This window comes from Salvelinus alpinus, chromosome 37 (assembly GCF_045679555.1).
Source record: "Salvelinus alpinus chromosome 37, SLU_Salpinus.1, whole genome shotgun sequence".
Taxonomy (NCBI): domain Eukaryota; kingdom Metazoa; phylum Chordata; class Actinopteri; order Salmoniformes; family Salmonidae; genus Salvelinus; species Salvelinus alpinus.
In genome coordinates this window covers 15,289,170-15,303,464 of record NC_092122.1, presented here as the reverse complement: position 1 = coordinate 15,303,464, position 14,295 = coordinate 15,289,170, and the positions used below count along the sequence as shown (strand labels likewise).

At 46.6% G+C, this 14,295-nt stretch overlaps 1 protein-coding gene across 1 annotated transcript in view; it reads right to left on the bottom strand.

Moving 5' to 3' along the window:
* Positions 1-712: 712 nt before the first annotated feature.
* The window catches only part of LOC139566031 (LHFPL tetraspan subfamily member 3 protein), a 39,034-nt gene continuing 25,451 nt past the window's right edge, over positions 713-14,295 (bottom strand). The window contains exons 2-4 of the mRNA XM_071386868.1: positions 4,019-4,246; positions 2,491-2,531; positions 713-2,389 (exon numbers count right to left, since the gene is read on the bottom strand). Coding sequence (XP_071242969.1) covers positions 2,512-2,531; positions 4,019-4,246 — 248 coding nt within the window. The 3' untranslated portion in view covers positions 713-2,389; positions 2,491-2,511. The remainder of the gene's footprint in view (positions 2,390-2,490; positions 2,532-4,018; positions 4,247-14,295) is intronic.

Below are 14,295 nucleotides of genomic sequence, written 5' to 3'. Positions count from 1 at the left end.
AGCCAGTATAATAAGGTAGGTGGGGGTTGGACTAGCCAGTATAATAAGGTAGGTGGGGGTTGGACTAGCCAGTATAATAAGTTAGGTGGGGGTTGGACTAGCCAGTATAATAAGGTAGGTGGGGGTTGGACTAGCCAGTATAATAAGGTAGGTGGGGGTTGGACTGAATGAATATGTTCACATGTTTATTAGTTCACATCACAGGAGGTTGGTGGCACCTTAAGTGGGGAGGACAGGCTCGTGGTAATGGCTGGAGTGGAATCAGTGGAATGGTATGATGCCATTCCATTGACTACGTTCCGGACATTATTATGAGCCGTCCCCACAGCAGCTTCCTGTGGTTCACATGTTAAGTTGAGCTTGTTTCAGCCCAGAAGCCCCATAAGAACACTAGGCACATTTATGACATAATGAGAGTGGATTTATAAAGCACTACACTCACCAGCTATCAGCTGGCCCTCCAACACTGCTTCCAGCAGCATCTGGTCTTTCAACCGGGAACAACCATGCTTTGATTCAAGGGCAAGCCAGCAGTGGGATGCAGGGTGCTATGCTGCTGGCAGTGGACTGCTGACATAATAGTTATAAAGTTGTGTTGCAGCCCTGTTTGTGTGGCAGTGGTAAGCTACATGACTTGAGTTTACATGGGCTCTGGAGACCACTGATCTTTTCAAACAGTTCTGTCCCTTTTAAAATGGCCATAACATCCACATTTTGACCTTCAAGAAATTGTATTTTCATTCATTGATAAAATGTGCTGGATAGAGAGCAAGAATGACTTTCCGTTAACGACACATTGCTACTAGTGATAAAGTTGCAGATGGATTCTATAAGGTTATATTCCCAGATAATACAATTCAAGACACTGAGCCAAACTTTATGGAACCACTTCTTCCCATAGTAAAATGGCAATACTCTACAATACTGTCTGTATACATTGCATGGCACATCTGAAGTGAATCAATAGCAAATATCATAGTCGAGACAAGATAATATTCCAACACTTAGAACAGCTATTTCGATTTGTTAATAGGCCTATTATTCTACTTAATACATTGTTCTTCAGCATGGTTTTCTCCAGGGTTGCCGAGGACACTATGATTGGCAGCCTGCTCTAGACCTCTATACAGAGTAGTCCTACATGGCTCTGATCTCTACCTCTCTGATTCTATCACAACAGTCATTCATTACAGCTACAAGATTTCTTCTTTACCTTCAACTTAGTCACATTTAATGTGGTGTCAGTGGTGGAGCATCACTCTCTGTTCAGCTGTTGTCTTCCAGTACGGACAAGTCTAAATGGGATCCGTGGGACGTCCCAACTCTGATGTCACCCCGTTGAAGATTAGATTTAAAATGGTTAAGGTAAGGTCCAGTAAGGTGGCTCAGCAAGCCAGACAGTTCTCATGGCCCATGCTCACCCACTGTAAACAGTCTTACAATGATGAGTCCAATGAAGAGCAAAGAGTGGAACACAAGTCAAGAAGGAATCCACAGTTCAGGTACATGTGGTCCAGAGGTGAGTTTGACACAATAAAGACGACAGCTCTGTTTGATCAGACGTCTGAACAATCCAATGCTGTAGCCTAGCGGTCATGTGCGGTCATGTGCTGGTTCACCGTTTCCCAAACTCGGTCCTGGGGACCTCAAGCAACTGATTAAAATGTTCAAAGCTTGACGATTAGTTCATTATTTTAATCAGTTGGGTCAAATGCTGGGGCAAAAACCAAAACGTGCACCCCTTGGGGTTCCCAGGACCGAGTTTGGGAAACGCTGAGTTAATTAGTGTTTTTCTATGCTAGGGCCTTGAATGGTGAGACAGAATCTCATGTTCTTTTTCACAAACAAAACTTTCCTCTTATGACTTGGTAATATGTTTTATTGTCACATACACTGGATAGGTGCAGTGAAATGTGTTGTTTTACAGGGTCAGCCATAGTAGTACAGCGCCTCTGGAGCAAATCAGGGTTAAGTGCCTTGCTCAGGGGGCACAACGGCAGACTTTTTTTCACCTTGTCGGCTCAGGTATTCAAACCAGCGACCTTTCGGTTACTGACCCAATGCTCTAACAGCTACGCTATCTGCCGCCCATAAAGCTATCGGCCTACTGTGTCCACTCAGTAGCGGATTTCATTTCATAAAACAATATGAAGTCTTCCATCTGTTGTTGCCAATATCAAGGTCATGCCTGGATGAGAAAGGGTCCGTAGGGGTTGGTCTTTACTAAGTGGGTTCTCTTGGAGAGGATGTGTCTCCTCCTTTCATTCATTTGTCTTTTTCTCGTTCTGTTCTTCCCAACAGCAGTAGCTCTCCTTTCCACCTCCAGAGTGACAGGTATGAAGCTGGAACGTTGTGTTACATTATCTTTACCTCTGATGGGCACCGACACCTGTGAACAAAGAACACAACTAGATTTACCAATGGCAACGTAAGCATATGGATATTGATCCCATGAAAGTATATCAGATAATTCACAAAAAGCACACACACCTTTGTACAGTATTTGACTGTTTATATGGAATTACCCGTCTCTGTGAGGAGAGAAGAGAGGTTAGCATTGGTAATGTCACTATGAATACCACTAGAGCTTCTGTACTTGTAGTAACAGAGACATACATGGGGTGGCAGTAGTGAGGAAAAGTCACCAATCAGTAGTAAGGTAATGACATCCTTATCTAAATGGCTCAGAGACCTCCTTTATAAACATAGTTAATCAGTGGACTGACACATACATTACTGCAACAGAACAATTAATCACTTTGCCAAAATGAGACTCAGTCATTGTGTTCTCTCTCTCTCCTTATAGCTGATTACGTGAAGTCATACATCTTGAAACCCTTATAATATTGATAATTGAGGGCGTCTCGGATTTTGGAAGCAGAGCCTACTAGACTTAATTTGAATGTGTGCCCAATTGAGACACACTCTCTCTCTCTCTCTCTCTCTCTCTCTCTCTCTCTCACTCGCCTCTCTCTCCTCCTGTCCCATAGCTGATAATTGCATCCTCGCTCTGTTCCATGGCGTTCTCCTGCACTACCAGGCAGCCCTAGCCGATGCTGATCCAGTTCATGTGATTCATCTAGACAGGCTGACAGCCAAGCTGTGTAAACAGCCATTAGTGATTCATGACTCCGTAAATTCTCTCAATTTATCTTCCGTCTTATTTTCTACAACTCCCTCTCCTTTCCATTTCTTTTCATCTCTCTTTTTTCTTTTCCTTCCCCTTCTTTTCATTTTAGCCATTCTCTTTGACTCTGCCATCTTGTTTTCTTATCTGCCTCTCTCATTCTCACACTTTCTCTCTCTCTCTCCCTCTGACTCACCAATTCCCAATCCCATTGGTAATAACAGTAAGCAGGTTTTATGTCAGAAGCAGTTAAAATATGTTAATTGGTGGTGGCTCGGGTGTGTGAAATTATGCTGAAAATATTTGCATAAAAAGGGACGAAATATCAATGTCTATCGTGCGGGATGTGGGGTTTTCACAGCAGGATACAGTTGTTACCTTTGATACACACCCACCCCATGCTCTGGGCTTTGGAGGAGGGGGTTGATGAGAAGTGTGTATTTATTAGCCTAAATACATTAAAGCCAAAGATACAGGAGGGTCTGGAGGAGAGGCGGCTCAGACTTCAGTTACAGAGGTTCTGTTATTCTGTGCAACAGTGTTCTTCACTCCTGGTCCCGGAGAGCCAAAGGGTGTGCAGGTGTTTGGTGCAGCCCAGCACTAACACATCAGTATGGTGCTGCCCTTCAGAGACAGGTAGACACCCTGTGGTCCCCAGGAGCAGGATTGAAGAGCATTGCTCTATGACCTTACACAGACCTGAACTATCACACATATCACTTTGTGAGAGCCTCTGTATGGCATGCTCACATGAGGAAAGTCCACAGCTCGTATTCACAAAGCATCTCAGGGTAGGAGTACTGATCTAGAATCAGGTAACCCCTCTCCAGGTAACCTTATTCATAATGACCTAAAATCACAAACTGATCTTAGATTAAGTGTTGTCCTTACTATCCAGCAGCTCATCAGCCATCAGCCCATCCTGACGGTTTCCCAGGACGAAGGCCAGGAAGGAGAGTATCAGGGCGTCCATGATGCCCATGATAGCCAGGATGTAGGCCCAGCGCACGGAACACGCTCCCAGGGTGTACTTGTCTGTCTGCTCCCCACACATCCTCTTCACCTCATCACTGTCCCAGCCGTCTGGGTAGATCATACAGCCCAGAATCAGGCACGTACCTGGGAGGGAGGGAGGGAGGGAGGGAGGGAGAGAAAGGGGGAGATTACAGAAAAGAGAGAGTACAGGAGAAAAACAGAAAGATGGAGGGAGAAAGAGAGAGAAAGAGACAAAGAGAGATAGTTAGCTTAACCCATACCATATCAACGCAGCATTCTAAATTCATCCGCTGAAGTCTCTCCTCTCCCCTCCCCCTGAAGTCTCTCCTCTCCTCTCCGCCTGTAGTCTTTCCTCCCCTCCCCCTGTAGTCATTCCTCTGCAATGTAGACTCTCATCTCCCCCTCCACTTGTAGTCTCTCCTCTCCTCCTCCCCCTGTAGTCTTTCCTCTCTAATGTAGACTCTCCTCTCCCCCTCCACTTGTAGTCTCTCCTCTCCTCCTCCCTGTAGTCTCTCCTCTCCTCCTCCCCCTGTAGTCTCTCCTCTCCTCCTCCCCCTGTAGTCTTTCCTCTCCAATGTAGACTCTTCTCTCCCCCTCCACGTGTAGTCTCTCCTCTCCCCCTCCCCTGTAGTCTCTCCTCTCCTCCCCCTGTAGTCTCTCCTCTCCCCCTCCCCTGCAGTCTCTCCTCTCCTCTTCCCCTCCCCCTGTAGGCTCTCCTCTTCCCCTCCCACTGTAGTCTCTCCTCTCCCCCTCCCCTAGTCTCTCCTCTCCTCCTCTCCCCCTGTAGGTCTCTCCTCTCCCCTCCCCTGTAGTCTCTCCTCTCCCCCTCCCCTGTAGTCTCTCCTCTCCTCCTCCCCCTGTAGTCTCTCCTCTTCTTCTCCCCCTGTAGTCTCTCCTCTCCTCCTCCCCCTGTAGTCTCTCTTCTCCTCCTCCCCCTGTAGTCTCTCCTCTCCTCCTCCCCCTGTAGTCTCTCCTCTCCCCCTGTAGTCTCTCCTCTCCCCCTGTAGTCTCTCCTCTCCTCCTTCCTCTGTAGTCTCTCCTCCTCCCCTTGTAGTCTCTCCTCCTCCTTCCCCTGTAGTCTTTCCTCTACTTCTCCTAATGTAGTCTTTCCTCTCCTCCTCCCCCTGTATTTTCTCCTCATTCCCCTGTAGTCTCTCCTCCTCTCCTCAGCCCCTGTAGTCTCTCCTCCTCTCACTGTAGTCTCTCCTCCTCCCCTGTAGTCTCTCTTCCTCTCCTCCCCCATAGTTTCTCCTCCTCTCCTCCCCCTAGTCTCTCCTCTCCTTCTACCCCTGTAGGTCTCTCCTCTCCCCCTCCCCTACAGTCTCTCCTCTCCTCCTACTCCTGTAGTCTCTTCTCTCCTCTCCCCCTGTAGTCTCTCTTCCTCTCTCCTCCCCCTGTAGTCTCTCCCTACCTCCTCCCCCTGTAGTCTCTCCTCCTTCCCCTGTAGTCTCTCCTCCTCTCCTCTGCCCCTGTAGTCTCTTCTCCTCTCCCTGTAGTCTCTCCTCCTCTCCCTGTAGTCTCTCCTCCCCCATAGTCTCTCCTCTCCTTCTACCCCTGTAGGTCTCTCCTCTCCTCCTCCCCCTGTAGTCTCTCCTCCTTCCCCTGTAGTCTCTCCTCTCCTCCGCTCCTGTAGTCTCTTCTCCTCTCCCTGTAGTCTCTCCTCCTCTCCCTGTAGTCTCTCCTCCCCCATAGTCTCTCCTCTCATTCTACCCCTGTAGGTCTCTCCTCTCCTCCTCCCCCTGTAGTCTCTCCTCTCCTCCTCCCCCTGTAGTCTCTCCTCTCCTCCTCCCCCTGTAGTCTCTCCTCCTCCCCCTGTAGTCTCTCCTCCTATCCTCCTTCCCCTGTAGTCTCTCCTCCTCTCCTCCTTCCCATGTAGTCTCTCCTCCTCCCCCTGTAGTCTCTCATCCTCTCCTCCCCCTGTAGTCTCTCTTCTCTCCTCCTCCCCCTGTAGTCTCGCCTCCTCTCCTCCTCCTGTAGTCTCTCCTCCCCTCCTCCCCTCCTCCCCTTGTAGTCTCTCGTCCCCTCCCCTCTTCCCCTCTGTAGTCTCTCCTGTCCTCCTCCCCTGTAATCTCTCCTGCCCCCTCCCCCTGTAATCTCTCCTCTCCTCTGTTCACTGTCTGATTGATTCCCTCCCCTGACCACTGTCAGAGTGACCACTGCAGCTCCTCATGGACACAAACAGTACACACACCCACTCCAGCCAGAGACACTGGGGCTGTCTTCAATTCAATTCACTTGTTCAGAGCATGTGACAATAACACAGAGATGCAACACAGAGATGTCAGTGCAGGCTGTGGTAGCAGATCAATAAGAGTAATATCAGAGTCCCACACAGTCACAGCAGCAGAGTCGTGGAAGGGTACATTGCTGTCAGAGGCTAAGCTAAAGAGACAGAGAGAGAGTACAGAGAGATAAATAGATAGATTTAAGAGACACACAATCTCAGGAAATGAAAGAGCAGCCCTCTCTTTCTCTCCATTCCTCTCTCTCTCTTTCTCTCCAGCCCTCTCTCTCTCTTCCTCTCCAGCCCTCTCTCTCTCTTTCTCTCCAGCCCTCTCTCTCTCTTTCTCTCCAGCCCTCTCTCTCCATTCCTCTCTCTCTCTTTCTCTCCAGCCCTCTCTCTCTCTTTCTCTCCAGCCCTCTCTCTCTCTTTCTCTCCAGCCCTCTCTCTCTCTTTCTCTCCAGCCCTCTCTCTCTCTCTCCATTCCTCTCTCTCTCTTTCTCTCCAGCCCTCTCTCTCCATTCCTCTCTCTCTCTTTCTCTCCAGCCCTCTCGCTCTCTTTCTCTCCAGCCCTCTCTCTCTCTCCATTCCTCTCTCTCTCTTTCTCTCCAGCCCTCTCTCTCTCTTTCTCTCCATTCCTCTCTCTCTCTTTCTCTCCAGCCCTCTCTCTCTCTTCCTCTCCAGCCCTCTCTCTCTCTTTCTCTCCAGCCCTCTCTCTCTCTTTCTCTCCAGCCCTCTCTCTCCATTCCTCTCTCTCTCTTTCTCTCCAGCCCTCTCTCTCTCTTTCTCTCCAGCCCTCTCTCTCTCTTTCTCTCCAGCCCTCTCTCTCTCTCTCCATTCCTCTCTCTCTCTTTCTCTCCAGCCCTCTCTCTCCATTCCTCTCTCTCTCTTTCTCTCCAGCCCTCTCGCTCTCTTTCTCTCCAGCCCTCTCTCTCTCTCCATTCCTCTCTCTCTCTTTCTCTCCAGCCCTCTCTCTCTCTTTCTCTCCATTCCTCTCTTTCTCTTTCTCTCCAGCCCTCTCTCTCTCTTTCTCTCCAGCCCTCTCTCTCTCTCCATTCCTCTCTCTCTCTTTCTATCCAGCCCTCTCTCTCTCTTTCTCTCCAGCCCTCTCTCTCTCTTTCTCTCCAGCCCTCTCTCTATTCCTCTCTCTCTCTTTCTCTCCATTCCCCTCTCTCTCTTTCTCTCCAGCCCTCTCTCTCTCTTTCTCTCCAGCCCTCTCTCTCCATTCCTCTCTCTCTCTTTCTCTCCAGCCCTCTCTCTCTCTCTTTCTCTCCAGCCCTCTCTCTCTCTTTCTCTCCAGCCCTCTCTCTCCATTCCTCTCTATCTCTTTCTCTCCATTCCTCTCTCTCTCTTTCTCTCCAGCCCTCTCTCTCTCTTTCTCTCCAGCCCTCTCTCTCTCTCCAGCCCTCTCTCTCCATTCCTCTCTCTCTCTTTCTCTCAATTCCTCTCTCTCTCTTTCTCTCAGCCCTCTCTCTCCATTCCTCTCTCTCTTTCTCTCCATTCCTCTCTCTCTCTTTCTCTCCATTCCTCTCTCTCTCTCTCTTTCTCTCCAGCCCTCTCTCTCTCTCCAGCCCTCTCTCTCCATTCCTCTCTCTCTCTTTCTCTCCATCCCTCTCTCTCTCTTTCCTTCCTCCCTCCCTCTCATTCACTCACAGAATCTCAGGAAATGACAGAGTATCACAGAAGCAATATTTGTGACCTGTTGCCACAAGAAAAGGGAACCAGTAAAGAAAAAACACCATTGTAAATACAACCCATATTTAATTGTATTTATTTTCCCCTTTGTACTTAACTATTTGCACATTGCTACAACACTGTATATAGACATAACATGATATTTGAAATGTGTCTATTCCTTTCAAACTTTCGTGAGTGTAATATTTTTCACTGTTCATTTATTGTTTATTTCACTCTTATTTTGTTATCTATTTCACCTGCTTTGGCAATGTTAACATATGTTCCCCAATAAAGCCCTTTGAATTGAAATGACTTCAATTGAAAAGGGTGGAGAGGAACTGGAGAAAGTGAGAGAGACACTCCCCACTGTGTTTCTGTTCTCTCCTAACGTGGTTTCCTGTTAGTCTGGAGTTAAACAGGACATGTGGTTTCCTGTTAGTCTGGAGTTAAACAGGACATGTGGTTTCCTGTTAGTCTGGAGTTAAACAGGACATGTGGTTTCCTGTTAGTCTGGAGTTAAACAGGACATGTGTTTTCCTGTTAGTCTGGAGTTAAACAGGACATGTGGTTTCCTGTTAGTCTGGAGTTAAACAGGACATGTGGTTTCCTGTTAGTCTGGAGTTAAACAGGACATGTGATTTCCTGTTAGTCTGGAGTTAAACAGGACATGTGGTTTCCTGTTAGTCTGGAGTTAAACAGGACATGTGGTTTCCTGTTAGTCTGGAGTTAAACAGGACATGTGATTTCCTGTTAATCTGGAGTTAAACAGGACATGTGATTTCCTGTTAGTCTGGAGTTAAACAGGACATGTGGTTTCCTGTTAGTCTGGAGTTAAACAGGATATGTGGTTTCCTGTTAGTCTGGAGTTAAACAGAACATGTGGTTTCCTGTTAGTCTGGAGTTAAACAGGACATGTGGTTTCCTGTTAGTCTGGAGTTAAACAGGACATGATGATATGGATCAGAATTGTGGTAATAATGACACAGTGTTAACTGGTCTATAATAATGCACACTGATGTTAAAGCATGTAATAGCTCTAATCTAATCCCACACCCTCTACACCAGGGGTCCCCAATTACATTCAGCCACGGGACGATGGTCGAGGGGCCGGAACATCATTTACAATCATTTGTACTCTGCAAATTGACCGTAAGTGGCCCAAACCGATAGCATTGGACAAAAACATAATAATTTCAAACCTTGATACATTGGGATATGATCACATATGCCTCTCTATTTATGAATCATTGTGAGCAGATTGTCCTAGCCGGGAGCGTTAGCGCTGCATCAGACTCCGGCACTGATGATCCACATTGCTAATCAATGTTCTCAGATCTGAGGATGGGACACCTCTGAGTTTCTCTCATTTTCAACGAAGATCTTATTAATAGGTGCTGTGTGTGAGAGAGCGTTGGATTGGATGCTCTGCATTTGACTACGGTCCTCTCACTTCCAGACCTTTTCATGAATAACACAATACAGTCCTGAGGTGGTCTTATAGCTTGGATCCAGACTGAGAGGAGGGCAGTCATTCTAACTCTGCACTCATCATAAATAATACAACATATTTACCTGTTCACTTCCTCTTGCAGTGAGCCAGGGAGATGCAGAGTGAGGAGAGAGCATGAGATCCTACAGATGTCGGATCTTAATTTGATCACTTTTGTGATCAATTTTCCTGCACCACAGGAAATGCAGATGAGCCTCGTGATTTACAAAAGTCCCTGAAAATCCACACGAACACACGTTTATATTAACAGTATGGCACTTTTCATGTAGCCTACTTTTGGCCAGCTAATAGCCTAACCAGCAAACAGGCAACATCAAATGTTCAAATCCTGTTGTTGCAGGATTATTTTACTGTGACAATACAGGTTAAGATCCTACATCTGTAATGAACAAGAAGCCTAAAGTTTAAGTCTCCAGCAAACATTGAATAGGTCAATTAATGAGCCACTGACGCCACCATGGGGCACTCTGTTCACAACGTTGACATCAGCAAACCTCTCGCCCACACATTGCCATACACGTGGTCTGCGGTTGTGAGGCCGTTTGGACGTACTGCCAAATTTTCTAAACTGATTTTGGAGGCGGCTTGGGTGAGGGATGGTGGGGTGGGGGAGGGATGGTTGGTTCAGGGCTCCATTCGCACTCAGAGCTCTCTCTATGAACAAAGATATAAACGCAACATGCAACAATTTAATAGATTTGACTGAGTTACAGTTTATATAATGAAATCAGTCAATTGAAATAAATTCATTAGGCCCTAATCAATGGAAAATGGGCATCAGTATCTCGTTGTGGTATTTCTGTGCATTCAAATTGCCATCGATAAAATTAAATTGTGCTTGTTGTCCATATTTAATTATTGCCTGCCCATACCATAACCCCACCGCCACCATGGGGCACTCTGTTCACAACGTTGACATCAGCAAACCTCTCGCCCACACAACGTCATACACATGGTCACCAACGATGTTGGAGGCGGCTTATGGTAGAGAAATGAACATTCAATTATCTGGAAACTGCTCTGATGAACATTCCTGCAGTCAGCATGCCAATTGCATGCTCACTCAAAACATCTATGGCATTGTGTTGTGTGACAAAACTGCAAATTTTAGAGTAGCCTTTTATTCTCCCCAGCACAAGGCGCACCTGTGTAATGACCATGCTGTTTAATCAGCTTCTTGATATGCCACACCTGTCAGGTGGATGGATTATCTTGACAAAGGAGAAATGTAAACAAATGTAAACAAATTTGTGCTCAGCATTTGAGAGAAATAAGCTTTTGTGCGTATGGAACATTTTGGGGATCTTTTATTTCAACTCATGAAACATGTGACCAACACTTTACATGTTGTGTTTATATTTTTGTTCAGTGTATACATCCTTCTCTATCTCTAGATCTTCACCTCTCCCTCCTCTCTACTCCCTGCCTCTCTCTTTCCTTGTCTTTTCTTCCTTTCTCCCCATCTTTCTCTCTTGTCATCCTCTCTCTTTCTCTCCCCCTCTCATGTTTTGCCAGCATCGAATGTGGATCTAGTGTTCGTCTGCCGATCTTTCTGCATATCCCAGCTCTCCCTGTTCACCGTATAATATATACCCTTGCCTCTGCTTTGAGGTTAGATAGCAAGAGAACAAGCCATTACCACATATTGCATACTATGTTTTTAGGTCGTTTCTGAAGATTCTCTAACCTTCTCTCGTTGAAAGTTACGAGTCTGTCCTTGTTCTCTCTCTTTCTCCTAACTCCCCTTCCATCTTTATATTACCTATTTCTGTCTCTCTCTCTATCTCTCTTCTCCTCCTCCCAGCTGATAGCTGTAGAGGCCTGGGGAGTGGAGGAGTCAGAGTCTGGACCTTTCAGTCCTCGTCTCCATCCTCCCTCCAACTGTTGCTGCTTCTCCTCAACACAGACAGACAGTTCCTTAATCACAACTAATTACAGTCCCAGTTCTCCGCCCTTTCACTCCACGGCTGCTTAATGTCTTGATTGAGGCTAGCTGGCTGATTATGATTGAGGCTGGCTGGCTGGTTGTGATTGAGGCTGGCTGGTTGGTTGTGATTGAGGCTGGCTGGCTGGTTGTGATTGAGGATGGCTGGCTGGTTGGTTGTGATTGAGGCTGGCTGGCTGGCTGGTTGTGATTGAGGCTGGCTGGCTGGTTGGTTGTGATTGAGGCTGGCTGGCTGGTTGGTTGTGATTGAGGCTGGCTGGCTGGTTGGTTGTGATTGAGGCTGGCTGGCTGGTTGTGTGATTGAGGCTGGCTGGTTGGTTGGTTGTGATTGAGGCTGGTTGGTTGTGATTGAGGCTGGCTGGTTGGTTGTGATTGAGGCTGGTTGGTTGTGATTGAGGCTGGCTGGTTGGTTGTGATTGAGGTTGGCTGGTTGGTTGTGATTGAGGCAGTGTTTGTGCATGCAGGTTTTCTTTCAGTGCGAAGGTGAGCCATGCCAAATGCATATATATAGGGTGTAAATTGGGGCTGAGACAGGGAGATGAAAATTGGGCTCTCTCCTCTCCCCCCTTTCCCTCCTCCCAATCCTCCCATAGTGCTGCTGGTCAGAGGGTCAGTGTGTTAAGGGCTGAGTGTAATGTGGGGATGCAGGCTGTGTGACATGGATGCTGTGCCGTCTGCTGCATATGGCCAGGCTCATCAGCTCATGAAATGCACAAATGCAAACACCCATGTACAAATTGACTCTACAAACAGAACAGTCAATGTGATTCCAGCCAAAGAGATTGATTTTAGACCATTGAATTGTAATGCTAGCAGGGAGCTGTCCAATCAAGAGGTGCTGAAACCCACACTGGAAACCTGCTGCATTCACTCAACTGGTTTACATGAGCTGCTCTGTGGTCTGGATTAGAGTGCATTCTTCCCCCTCATCTCTGTATGCAGCCAACACACTCCGGCAGACTATAACATTGGCAGGCTTCTTTTTCTCTCTCCCTCCACAACAACTTGTTTCACTTGTCATTGGGGCCGATAAGGATTTTACAAGGAGGCAGACAGAGAAGGAGAGTGGGAAAGATAAAGGAATGAGATAGGAAAGAGAGAGGGACAGAATGAGAGAGGGAAAGAGCTGAGCACTCTGTCTCTATGGCTCAGGCTCAGAATGACATCAATTGTAGCTGTTGCTTCTCTACTGTGCACAGGTGGAGCAGGAAGAGAGAGGGGCAACGAGCATCATGTCAGGAACACGCACTTTGAGTTTATACAACGAGTGTCTGAACAGAGTAAGAGTTATGAGGTGCCTGTTGTTTTCTTCCCTAGGGAGAGAGGAGACGAGGAAGGTGGGAATACATAGAGGGAGTGTGGATGGGGGAGAAGATCGAGGGATAGAGGGAGGGCTTGCTGAATGGAAGTACCATCGGGAGGTTACAGGGTTAGAATCCCAATGCGTCCCATCTGACACATAAAGAGAGGAAAGGAAGTGTTCAACCAAGACTAGTCCATCCTGTCCTTAATTGAGCAGAAATGGTGGTTCTTAATTAAGCCAATAGATACAGTTGAAGTCAGAAGTTTACATACACTTAGGTTGGAGTCATTAAAACTCGTTTTTCAACCACTCCACACATTTCTTGTTAACAAACTATAGTTTTGGCAAGTCGGTTAGGACATCTACTTTGTGCATGACACAAGTCATTTTTCCAACAATTGTTTACAGACAGATTATTTCACTTATAATTCACTGTATCACAATTCCAGTGGGTCAGAAGTTTACATACACTAAGTTGACTGTGCCTTTAAACAGCTTGGAAAATTCCAGAAAATGATGTCATGGCTTTAGAATCTTCTGATAGGCTAATTGACATCATTTGAGTCAATTGGAGGTGTACCTGTGGATGTATTTCAAGGCCTACCTTCAAACTCAGTGCCTCTTTGCTTGACATCATGGGAAAGTCAAAAGAAATCAGCCAAGACCTCAGACAAAAATGGTAGACGTCCACAAGTCTGGTTCATCCTTGGGAGCAATTTCCAAACGCCTGAAGGGAAGTAGCCACTGCTCCAAAACCACCATAAAAAAAGAAAGACTATGGTTTGCAACTGCACATGGGGACAAAGATCGTAATTTTGGGAGAAATGTCCTCTGGTCTGATGAAACAAAAATAGAACTGTTTGGCCATAATGACCATCGTTATGTTTGAAGGAAAAAGGGAATGCTTGCAAGCCGAAGAACACCATCCAAACCGTGAAGCACGGGGGTGGTAGCATCATGTTGTGGGGGTACTTTGCTGCAGGAGGGACTGGTGCACTTCACAAAATAGATGGCATCATGAGGAAGGGAAATTATGTGGATATATTGAAGCAACATCTCAAGACATCAATCAGGAAGTTAAAGCTTGGTCGCAAATGGGTCTTCCAAATGGACAATGACCCCAAGCATACTTCCAAAGTTGTGCTGAAATGGCTTAACGACAACAAAGTCAAGGTATTGGAGTGGCCATCACAAAGCCCTGACCTCAATCTTATAGAAAATGTGGGGGCAGAACTGTGTGCGAGCAAAGAGGTCTACAAACCTGACTCAGTTACACCAGCTCTGTCAGGAGGAATGGACCAAAATTCACCCAACTAATTGTGGGAAGCTTGTGGATGGGAAAATCCCAAAACGTACCCAAAACGTTTGACCCAAGTTAAACAATTTAAAGGCAATGCTACCAAATACTAATTGAGTGTATGTAAACTTCTGACCCACTGGGAATGTGATGAAAGAAATAAAAGCTGAAATAAATAACTCTACTATTATTCTGACATTTCCCAATCTTAAAATAAAG